The sequence below is a fragment of the Phragmites australis genome, chromosome 24 (genome assembly GCF_958298935.1).
Source record: "Phragmites australis chromosome 24, lpPhrAust1.1, whole genome shotgun sequence".
NCBI lineage: Eukaryota > Viridiplantae > Streptophyta > Magnoliopsida > Poales > Poaceae > Phragmites > Phragmites australis.
The window spans coordinates 11,432,725-11,444,804 of record NC_084944.1 but is presented as its reverse complement, the minus strand read 5'-3'; the positions used below and the strand labels follow the sequence as shown (position 1 = coordinate 11,444,804).

The following is a 12,080-nucleotide window of genomic DNA, read 5'->3' as shown; positions in this document are numbered from 1 at the left end:
CCTCCTTCTAGTTTTCTTCTATTGGTTCCCTTGTAAGTTTGCAAGTTCTTAGTGTTTTATTATTGATTTTCATTTTTCTTTTTTGAGCTAAAATTTTAACACCTTCGGAATTTGTTTTTCTTGATGCTAGAGGCATAGAATCACATACACATGTATATATGATGAGGTTTTGAATTCCCTTGCCTCTATACCATCATCTTGAGGAATTTACTTACCCAGTGATCTTTTCTCTGTTTCATCCATCTTCAAAGTTGCGAGCTTTGGGACACAAAGACACATGGAATAGTTTTGAATGGAATCTATAGTTCATATTCCATCTGTGGAGTCATATTGCTTTGAAACTTTCCATCTTGCTTTGTCTCTCTAAGTATTTTGCTATCGCTCAAGGTTTGAGGTGCATTGGGTGATTAAAAATAAGAGAAGGTCATCTATTTCACAAGAAATTGTTGAGGCGCCTATTCACTCCCCTTCTAGTCAACACTCTTGGTCCTAAAATTAGTATCAGAGCCAGCTTGATCACTTGTTGGTTGACGGTGGGTGATCAGGGCTAAGTGGGGTGCTTGGTGTCGGATGATCAAGGAGGTCGGGCGGAGTTAAGGATGATCCTAGTGGTACACTTGGAGGTCAAGCAAGGAAAGAGATGAAGGTTGATGAATGTGGTGTGTTAACAAATTCAAGCGAAGGTTACGCCGGTGCAAGTGAAAAGGCGGCCCGAGAGATTGGGAGCGGGAGAGACTTCCTGATGATCAAAATCGCAAGACGGAAGACATGCGTCATCATCGGAGAGCTTGCTTCAGGTGGAAGCAAGTGGCGGCTAGTCACGCTTTGAGAAGCGTGCTATAGTTTCGTGATTTGGCCTCAAAACCGTGAGAGGACTAGAGGTCCATGTGGCATCATTACGAAGCTTGCGTCGAGACGAAACTAATTCATGAAGGCGTCACAGTCATTCGATGGATGGAAGAGAAAATAGATCAAAATACCCCCAGTGGTAGGTAGGAGCATAATACAAGAGAGGGGTATTTTGGAAATAGTCAAGGAAACATAGGGTCAAGTTTCCTAGGCTATAAATAGAGGGGTATGGCTAGTTGGGAAGAGTCTCCTTTGAACCATCCATATGAAAGCCTTGTGCTAGGGTTTTAAAAGAAGAGGGAGAAGAGTGTTTAGCCTATGTAATATATGAGAGTTTTTAGAGATAAATCTTTATAATCCGCCTAAAATAGGGCTGACCTATTTGAGTAATGAAGTTTAAGTTTTTGTATATGCTTAAATTCCCCTCCTTCTAGTTTCCTTCTAATTGCTCCCTTACAAGTTTGCAAGTTCTTAGTGATTTATTGTTGATTTTCGTTTTCCTTTTTTGAGCTGAAATTTTAACACCTTAGGAAGTTGTTTTTCTTGATGCTAGAGGAATAGAATTCACATACACATGCATATGTAATGGAATCTTAAATTCCCTTGCCTCTAGACCATTACCTTGGAGAGTTTACTTGCCCGGTGATCTTGTCTCTGTTTCGTCCATCTTCAAAGTTGTGAGCTTTTGGGCACAAAGACACATGAAATGGTTTTGAACGGAACCTATGGAGTCATATTACCTTGAAACTTTCCATTTTGCTTTGTCTCTATCAGTATTTTGCTTTCGCTTAAGGTTTAAGGTGTGTTAGGTGATTAAAAATAGGAGAAGACCATCTATTTTGCAAGAAATTGTTGAGTCACCTATTCACCTCCTCTAGTCTTCACTTTTGGTCCTACAATTGGTATCAGAGTCGATTTGATCACTTGTTGACCTTAACCAGCTTTGTGATCCATAGACGACATAGGGAGAAGTGGGAAGATTCCGCTATTTGATGGCCGTGATTTTTTGTACTGGAAGGTGCGTATAGCCACTTATCTCTTAAGTCAATGAAGTACAATTTGGGAGGTAGTTGATTCCAACTACGAGATCCCTATTACTCGCATGAATCAAGTTCAAATCGAACAGTATGAGGCCACCAACAAGGCTAGAAACATTTTGTTCACAAGTCTGAGTCGGAATTAGTTTGATAGGGTTCAACACATCCATACTGTTCGGGGGATCTGGACTACATTGTCTTTCATAAAGGCACTAATCAGATTAAGGCCAGATGCGAAAGCACATACAACCAAGTGTATCAAATGTTTGTGCAAGGCCTCGGAGAGTCTTTGGATGCCATATTTTGCTCGCTTTGATGGAATTGTTAGCAATCTTTGATCAACTGGTGTTTTATCCTATCCTAACCATGAGGGAGCGATCAAGCTTCTCCATGCTCTAGATCATAGCATATGGGAAGTGAAGATCTCGAGCATTGAAGAGTCATCAAGTTACAACACGTTAACTTGTTATAAACTCTTCAGCAAGCTCAAGCCCATCGAGATAGCCAAGGTAGCACGGATTGGTCTCGGAAACCCCCCTGTCCCAGAACATGGCGTTGGTTTCTGGACCTAGCGGTGGCAACCAGTCTAGAGTTGGTTTCTTGTGCTAACAATTTATCTAGTGGTTTTGCTTTGTCTTCCTTGATCTCTATCACAGAGGAGAAGGTGGATGTGCTTGATGATGAGGATCTTGCACTGATCATGAAAAAATTCACTCATTCTACAACAATCGTCGAGACCAGAGGAGGGGTAGTTCCTGTACCTGCTTTGAGTGTGGTGACACCACCCACTTCAAGGTGGACTGCCCCAAGCTTAAGAAGAAGGAAGACTGTGACCACAACGACGACAAGCATAAGAAGAAAAACTAGAAACCCTTCTTCAAGAAGAACCGCAACAAGATGGCCAAGACGGCTTCTAGGGCGTTTGTGGTACCTCTCAGCAACATTGACACCTCTTCAAGCGAGGAGAAGAGCTCGTAGGAGGATGAACCGCAAGTGAAAAGCAAGAAGAAAGCCAAGGACCTCACCAACCTCTACTTCATGGCGGACGACAACAACGACAGTGACTCCTAAGTTGATCCCTCTGAGGTATTGCCTTCCTACGACCAGCTTTGCATCCAAATCGATACCTTGAATGATGCTCTCGTTAGCCAGGATATGTTACGTAAGAAAGTTGTGCGTGTGTTAAAGGAGTTTAGGCCTAAGTATGAGTCTGTTTCTTCTGAGCTTGCATTCCTTAGGTCTAGGAGTGATGATTAGGAGTGTGAGAGTTGTTTTGTGGTTATGACAAAACTTGCCGAGCTTCAGGTTTTGCATGTTTAAGTTGCCAGTCAACTTGAGACTGCTGAGAAGAAGACTTTTGAGGAGTAGTCTAGGTCCACTCTCTTAGGTGCTTGCAATAATTTCCCTTTGCTTACAAAGTATGTTGAACTGAAAGCCAAGCATATTAAGGAATTGGAATCTAGATTGGAGAGTGTTGAGAGTTCAAAGGATGTGTAGCCAAATTGCTCCACCTGCACCATCTTTTAAGACAAACTTAGCTGGGTTAGAGGGCAAGTTGAGAAGCTTTTGATCGAGACTGAGTATCTCCTTTCTTTAGTGGAGAAATGCTCAGATGGCAAAGGAAAAATAAACTTGATCTTGGCCAAGACCAAGATGTATGCTGACAAAACGGGTTTGACTCTTAGGTTGGGTTTTAAGAGAGTGGCTTACAATGGAGAGAGTAAGACTGTGTTCACCACACCTACTACGCTAGAAACTGAAAAGTCCAAAATTAATACCACACCACAAACTATCAAGAAACCCATTCCACAACCCATAAAGAAGAATCTCACATCACAACCCAAGAGAGCTCCACAGCCTAGGATGAGAGAGCCTATGAGAGAGCCTATGAGAGAGCCCCTAGTGACCGGTAGTCGAGTTCCCGATAGACGCTACCACTGCATCTACTACCAGAGAGATGGTCACTTGGTTGGGTTTTGCTTTCACTGTAGGAGAGATGAGCGGCATGAGTAGAAGTAAAGCACCCGAGACATGTATTGCCCCTATGTTGGTATATATGAGCCTTTTCTTCGCTTCCACTCAAAAGTCACTAGCACTTTTCAGTCTGTTCCTAGAGATGGTGTCCGGCGTGGATCCTACCATGACTCATATAATTTTGGTTCACGTGTAAGTAGTTTTGAGTCGCAGCGCTTTGGCGGACCACACTCTCCTCGATGTGATACTCACCCCCAGCGTGCTAATGCTAGGATTGATTTGCATGCACCTGCTTTTACTACCTCAGAGTGGATGATGCAGTACTGGATTCCTAAGAAGTTTATGACTAACCCCAGTACTGAGCCATCCACCTACTACTCTTCTTGCATGTAGATGGTAGGCGGAGGCCTGGAGAATAAGTGGATCATTGACTCCAGTTGTTCACGCCATATGATCAGAGATGCATCATGATTCTCCAGCCTCACCCTGACGAAGCGGCATGAGTACATCACTTTCGGGGATGATCGAAAAGGAAGGGTAAATGAGATTTTTACTCTCAAGGATGTGGCTTTGGTGGAGTATTTGGGATACAATCTTTTCTCTGTATCTCGGTTGCTAGATAAGAACTTGGAAGTGCGTTTCAAACGTGGTACTTTTCAAGCTCTTGATACTTCTGGCGCTTTGATTTGTAAGATTTTCACAGTTGGGAGAGTTTTTGAAGCTAATTTTTCTGAGTCTATTGGTTGTTCTCGTTGTTTGATTGCTCAACCTTCTTCTGAGCTTTGGATGTGGCATAGGAGACTATAGCACATGATCTTTGATTTGCTTACTCGTTTGAGTGACCAATGCTTGATCCGAGATTGCCCAAGCTCAAGTTTGAGAAGAATCTTATTTGTGCTCTCTGTGGCATGGCAAGATGGTTGCTACCTCCCACCCACCAATCAATCTGGTGATGACTGAATGACTGAGAGAACTTCTCCATATGGACATTGTTAGTCCTTCTCGAGTTCATTCGGCGGGTGGGAACTGGTATGTACTGGTAATTATTGATAATTTCTCTCGCTACTCTTGGATCTACTTTCTTGTGAGCAGGGATGAAGTGTTCTCACATTTTCAGAGCTTGGCTTTAAGATTGTTCAAGGAACTTTCTGGTGCATTGAAAGCAATTCGTAGTGATAATGGCATCGAATTCAAGAACTATCTCTTTTATGCTTTCTGTCTTGAGCATGGCATTATGCATCAATTTTCTGCCCCACGTGTTCCTTAGCAGAATAGCGTGATTGAGAGGAAAAATTGCACTTTGATGGAGATAGTTAGGACGATGCTCGATGAACATAGGACTCCTATGAAGTTTTGGGCTAAGGCCATTAGCACAACATGCTATATCTCCAATCGGGTTTTTTTACGCTCGATTTTAAATTTGACTTCTTATGAGTTGCGCTTTGGAAGGCAACCGAAGGTCTCATATTTGAGAGTCTTTGGTTGTCGATGCTTCATCCTAAAGCATGGTAATCTTGACAAGTTCAAGTCGTGTTCTTTCGATAGTATTTTCTTAGGGTATTCTCTTCATGATCATTCTTACAGGATCTTTAATCTTGACACTAGCACCATCATGGAGTCCTATGATGTCATCTTTAATGAATCAACCCCCTGTGCTAGTGCTTCCTTTGAGTGTGCAGGTGACCATGAGATTGGTGAAAGTATCTTCTTGGATGGAGCGACCTTCCAGCTCTTGAAGATGACGAAGATGATCCACTACTTCCTACTACACTCACTCCCGAGCTGGCTCCTGCCTCTTCTACACTGGCAGAGGGTCCTGCAGCCTCTTCTTTCATTTCAGCTGCTTTCGAGCCTACACCAGCAGTGTTTGAGGAAGAGGTCCTCTCGTAGTGTGAGGCTGCACTAGGGTTTTAGAGGAGAGTGAGAAGAGTGCTTGGCCTATGTAATAGGTGAGAGTTTTGAGAGATAAATATTTGTAATCCGTCTAAAATAGGGTTGATCTCTTTGAATAATATAGTTTAAGTTTTTGCATATGCTTGAATTCCCCTCCTCCTAATTTTCTTTTATTGGTTCCCTTGCAAGTTTGCAAGTTTTTTGTTGTTGATTTTCATTTTTCTTTTTTTGAGCCGAAATTTTAACACCTTAGAAAGTTGTTTTTCTTGATACTAGAGGCATAGAATTTATATATACATACATATATGATTGCGTTTTGAATTCCCGTGCCTCTAGACCATCATCTTAGAGAGTTTACTTGCCCGTTAATCTTGTCTCTGTTTCGTCCATCTTCAAAGTTGTGAGCTTTTGGGCACAAAGATAAATGGAATAATTTTGAATGCAACATATGGTTCATATTCCATCCGTAGAGTCATATTTCCTTAAAACGTTCCATCTTGCTTTGTCTCTCTGAGTATTTTGCTTCTGCTTAAGATTTGAGGTGCGTTGAGTGATTAAACATAAGAGAAGATTATCTATTTCGCAAGAAATTATTGAGACGCCTATTCACCTCCTCTAGTCGTCACTCTAGGTCCTACAGAAGAAAATATTAGAGATCCCCAAATATATGTCCAAACTATATCAGTAACATGTCCATCAGATTTTGCAACTGCTGAGCAGCAATCGGTGACAAAGGCAGATGAAAGATTATGTTATTATCAGGCTGAAGCTGAATGAAACGTCGAATTGAGGAATTCGACTCTCTCACAAAGAAGAAAAGATGAGGAAAGGAAGAGGACAAAACTCCAAAATCCCAGGTGTCCTTCCAAAACATGGCAATGTCTCCTCTCCCTACTTTGCATGATGCATATCCTCTGAAGGTGTCAAATAATTTACAGACATCCTTTCACCAGAAAGAGCCCCCTCTGTCTCATCACTTGTGGAACTTGAGTCGATGTGTAATGAGCTTGCCAGATTAAGTTGACCCATGGAATATTTGCCTCGAATAATGATTGTCAGTAGTTTGGTTTCTTTCAGTTCGAAAGCTCGGCACTTATGTTAGATAACTCGTTCAGGGTATATTGGTTCCATTTGTAGAGAACGGAGCCGGTGCATCGATCTGTTGGATTATGCAAGTTTTGTTATTCAGTGTGCTATCTCAATTGTCAGTGGTGTTTATATAGCCATCTTCCTTAATCCTTATGCAGAAATGGGCAAAGCTGCTGAGAAAGGATGGAGCTTTGGGTTAATCACTTTCTTCTGATGACTAGCACTCTAACTGACAACTCCTGCCGGCAACTGTGGAAGTACGCAACAAATGCTGCTATTTAGCTTTTCACCTCCTAGATCAGTACATGTTGGTCTAAAATTTTTTATAACTGGTGTAGCATTGACTATGGAGTGTCGCCCTGCATTCTACGCTGTTGCAATGTATGCTAATCTTCAGTTCTTCAGTACATGCCGTTCCTCTCAAGGTAGATTGACTTAATTTTTGGTAAAATCAAATGTTAAGTCCATGTTGCATTGGAGCATACCCTGACTGGTCAAGTTGCCATGAACAAGCGCAAGGCTTCAAAAGCAACTGCTAAAACAGCTTATCCATCACAAGAGAAGGCACTAGCATAGACCAAAGAGGTTAGACCCTGCAATGTGCTTGACGTGGCTATTTCGTTCACACGTCCTTTATTAGGCTCAAACAAAATAACAGCAAACTGTGATCAACCTAGTAATAAATAAGTACCATGAATCCAGAAGACTAGGCCAAATCTGATGCCCTTGGGCCTATGCAGCCTGGTCCTCCTGACCCCTAACCAGGCCCAGGCCCAGGCTAGTCCACCCTACCGCGATTTTCTAGGAGTATTTCGACCGATAACAAGTTCAAAAGAACCGTAATTGCCAAAAAGAAAGGCATTACAGTACCACCATGTCATGGCAATAGCAGCAGGTTGATATAATGTGTATCACCGTACACGAGCTCCAAAGCATCATAAAACAATCGGCTTACAGGGCTATTTGTAATTAATCCCACAAGTCTAGAGCTGTTCTCCTCGTTCCCCTTATCCTCGTGTCACCAGACATGGGTGACAAATCTGAACTATGGTACCGATCCCTTCAATCCTCACATCAAACTAACCAATAATTCGAATCTACGCCTATTTCAGTTGGGATGTACATCCAGAAAGATCGCGTGAGTATTTTCGACACACAGAAACCCCAAGAAATTCGGGAAAGATATCATCAGATGGAACTGCAGCACTTGCTCTTGGGGATCTCCTGCGCCGGTCCTGGGACAAGGACCTTCTTCCCTGCTAGTGATGGGCCAGCCCCGTTAGCCTTTGGGTCTGCCGCTATGTTCTTCTTGCTGTGGATTTTGAATATCTCCGTCAAGACGGTCTGGAAGGCGTTCTCGACATTGGTGGCCTGCAGTGCGGAGGTCTCCAGGAAGAAGAGGTTCTCCTTCTCGGCGAACTCCTTGGCATCTTCGGTGCTCACCGCACGCTCATCTTCGAGGTCGCTCTTGTTGCCGACCAGCATGATGACAATGTTCTTGTCAGCATGGCCACGAAGCTCCTGCAGCCAGCGAGGTATGTGGTCGAAGCTCTGGCGTTTGGTGATATCATAGACTAGCAGAGCTCCCAACGCACCTCTGTAGTACGCACTTGTGACAGCTCTGTACCTGCAGAAGTTGAAATAACCAGCATGAGAAGTTGCCAAGTTGTTAGGTGGTAAAACAAATAAATCATGTTCAGAGAAAGGAAAGTGCAAAATGATATGATATATAAGCTCCTCACTTGATTATGCAACTCACACTCAACTGGGAAAGTTTCTTTCTCTACCTACAGGGAGACTGCTGAGGGTAAAGATAGGACAGTTCTCTAAATATGCAGGACATTCAATGCGTGGAATTTGCAGGACATCCAATGCGCGGAATTTGCAGGAAACCACCAACCTACTGTGCATCACATGCATACGTGCAAACCAAATCACAATTCAAATGAGAAACGACAGAAAAGCAGCCTGAACAAAGCATTGCTATAATTGCAATACAGCAAAGTCTTTGTGCAGTTAGAAATCCTAAGTGTAGTAGATAATAGCTACGGCAGGAATGCTTAGGAAGGCATCTGAACAAATTGTAGCAAGTAGTAGTTTGTTCTAAGAGAAGCTGAATTTAGAAACTATGCAGATGAATGTATTATATATGCATACTTTTCAGAGTTCAGTGGTTGAATAAATTATGAATGGTGAAGTAGAAGTTAGGCCATGATAATTATATGTACAAACACAAAAAAAGAAACAAAATGAGCTCTCCAATTTCACACAAGCGCTAACAATGTAGATAGAAAAGAGAATAAGCACCAATGTTTAATTAAATAGCTGTATTACTGTATCGCAAGAGAAAGATCTTATTTCATTTGCAATACAAAATAGAAACTGGTCAAACTACTGACATGTCTATGTTGAGATTGGATCACGTATTAATTTCACTACAATTAGCCAATCCATTGATGTTGTAGATAGGTGCCTAGGTTCAGCCACAATAGTATACTACCCAATATTACCTGGACACCCATGTCCAAATTTTTTTATCGAATCAGACACCCCGAATCTGAGTTGGATTCCGAAGCCAGCGTCGGATTCCGAGTTGTATTTCGCGTGTCCAAATTTTCTTTGCCGAATCGGATACCTGAATCCAAGTCGGTTTCCGATACCCGTTCCCATGTCTAGGTAACACTGATACTACAACCAACAATTTGACAGTCCAGAGAGAACCAAAGAGGGAAAAGTCGAAACTGCATTTATAAGTTGTCTTATGTGTCTAGCTAAACATAATCCATACAAGTTTAAAAGAAGTTACAAACAGGGTCAATATTTGCCGACTATAAGTTGAAATGATAACAAGTACCAACTACCTTACACAAAACGATTATACTAAATGACTGCTACAAGTCATACCCTAAACAGCATCATGCATGTATGTCTCAAAAGTCAAAATATGCTGTTAGTACAAATGAATTCAAAATTAACAACAATCGAAAGGGAAACACATGGTTGCTACCTGTACAACATATCAACAGTTGTAGTTGATAAGAACAACTACCATGACTTCCCACAATCCCACGTTCACTACTTTAATCACTCAAATTTGCCAGCTATCGTCAACCCCCACAAAGCCACAACTCTTTCAAGTCATAATATCAAATGGCATCAGCAAAGCGGAACATATCTTAGTGCTGCATAGTTGTTAGGAAATAGGGTCAGTAATTAAATGCATTTAATAATTTTCTTTGTCAATGTTCTTCGGAAATAAGCAAATTGAGCTACAGGATGAATCAGCCTCCGTTCACTAGTCATCTGCAAAATTAATATCCTTCAAAAGAATGAAGTACTGCATAAATATCTTGTTCATCATAATTCTAAAATCATTCAGGGGTGGTGTCAAGGGATGCATTTACATCATATGGATCTTGATCTAGACAGCAGGATTTCAAGTATAGCACTAGCAAACAACAGCAGAATTATGTGGTGCAACACACAGCGGGGGATCCAGCAAGGGGGCTGGGTGGGCTCAAGCACCCCCCCCCCCCTACTGGCTGCTGCTCTCCATTGGATAGAGGTGGTGAAGGAGGAGAAGAAAGAGAGAAAATAAGAAGAGGGAGAGGAGATGGAGGAGGAAGATGAGAGTGAGCCCCCTCTACGATTTGAGCCTGCGTCTGCCACTGGCAACACAGTACCACGTATGGGTATGAGACCATAGCACAAGCCACATGCTGCAAAATCGATTTATTTAGTAAATCATGTCCACCATTCACCCACCCAGCCACCCCATCAACAAATGGGAGCACCAAGCACAACTTGCTAACTTCGAAGCTTCGACGCCGCATACAACAAGAGCTCACGTATCCTACTCACGGACAGCCATGATTTCCGCCAAGTTCGCACTGCTGACCGCTGCATCTGTCGACTACCAAAACACACACAATTTTAGCGGCTGATACTACAAGCAACATGTTGACGCGAGCATAGCGTCGCAGATCCAGGGTCAGTATCGCAGTACACTGCCCATTTCATTCCCTTGAGTGCAAGGCAAGCTCGGCCAACCACCTCAACCACTGGGCCGCACAGATCTACCATTCTACGAACCACCAACGGTGCTATGACCTACCGGAAATCCTGGCTAACGAATTCGCGCGTGACATGAACAGTGTACCGTATCAAGCCCAAAAAAAAATCAAGAGAACTAAAGCTCAAAATGATTAGGCGCTGCTGCTCGGCATCATCCCGAATCCTCAAAGAGGGGAATTAAAAAAAATGGACTCGCCTCTCCTGGCCGGCGGTGTCCCAGATCTGCGCCTTGACGGACTTGTGCTCGATGACGACGGTGCGCGTCTGGAACTCGACCCCGATGGTGGCCTTGGAGTCGAGGCTGAACTCGTTGCGCGCGAACCGCGCCAGGATCTGCGACTTGCCCACCGCCGAGTCGCCGATGAGCACCACCTTGAAGACGTAGTCCACCTTCTCCCCGCCCCCCGCCATCGGCACACCCGCTCGCTGGCTGGCTCGGGAGTGAAGCGGACTGCCGGCGGAGTGCGCGTGGGTGGGGTGGGGTTTGGTTTGAGTCGAGGCGAAGGAAGCGGGGGAGACGATGGACGCTCTGGTTGGGTACTTGGGTTGGGTTGGGTTGGTAGGCAGTGGTGGTGCCGTGCGGCGCGGTAATCGGGTGGGCCCGCCTCATTTGGTCTGGAGTAGGAAATGACCGGGTTGCCCCCGCTTGGTTTCGTCGCGGCCTTTGGTTTTGCGGCTCTGCTGCTGCTGCGGAACAAAAACCAGCAGCATTTGGATTTGTGATGTCTTTGTCTCTCAAAAACAAAACAAATAAAGCCAGCAGCATTTAGATTTGTGACGTCTTTGTCTTTCTGCTGCACCCGGAAGACAGAATTTGGTGATGCTAGAGATTTGATTGATGGTGACTGTGTTAGAACTACAAGCCTCCTATATGTATGATTATATTATGATAGGAGTTAGTTGAAGATGTAAATAGGTATTTAATGGATAGTTCTACATCACTTGTTAGTTTTTTTATTTACTTCTTTCATTTATAATTAGAAGGCATATTTTTTGGCTTGATCTTCAAAATTAGATTTTAATTAAGTTTTTCTTATAAAATATATCATTTATAGGTACAAAATCTATATATTGTAAAATTATTTTAAATTGTGAATATAGTTGTATATACACTAGATATTCTTACAATGTGATTTAATGTTAATCAAAATACATAAAGTTTGC

At 42.9% G+C, this 12,080-nt stretch overlaps 1 protein-coding gene across 1 annotated transcript; it reads right to left on the bottom strand.

Annotated features, from left to right (window-relative positions):
* Positions 1-7,719: 7,719 nt before the first annotated feature.
* LOC133907350 (ras-related protein Rab11D-like) lies at positions 7,720-11,477 on the bottom strand. The gene is made up of 2 exons (XM_062349373.1): positions 11,113-11,477; positions 7,720-8,469 (listed from the first exon to the last, which is right to left on the bottom strand). The coding sequence occupies exons 1-2, from the start codon at positions 11,325-11,327 to the stop codon at positions 8,031-8,033; spliced, it is 654 nt and encodes a 217-aa protein (XP_062205357.1). The 5' UTR covers positions 11,328-11,477; the 3' UTR covers positions 7,720-8,030.
* Positions 11,478-12,080: the final 603 nt, after the last annotated feature.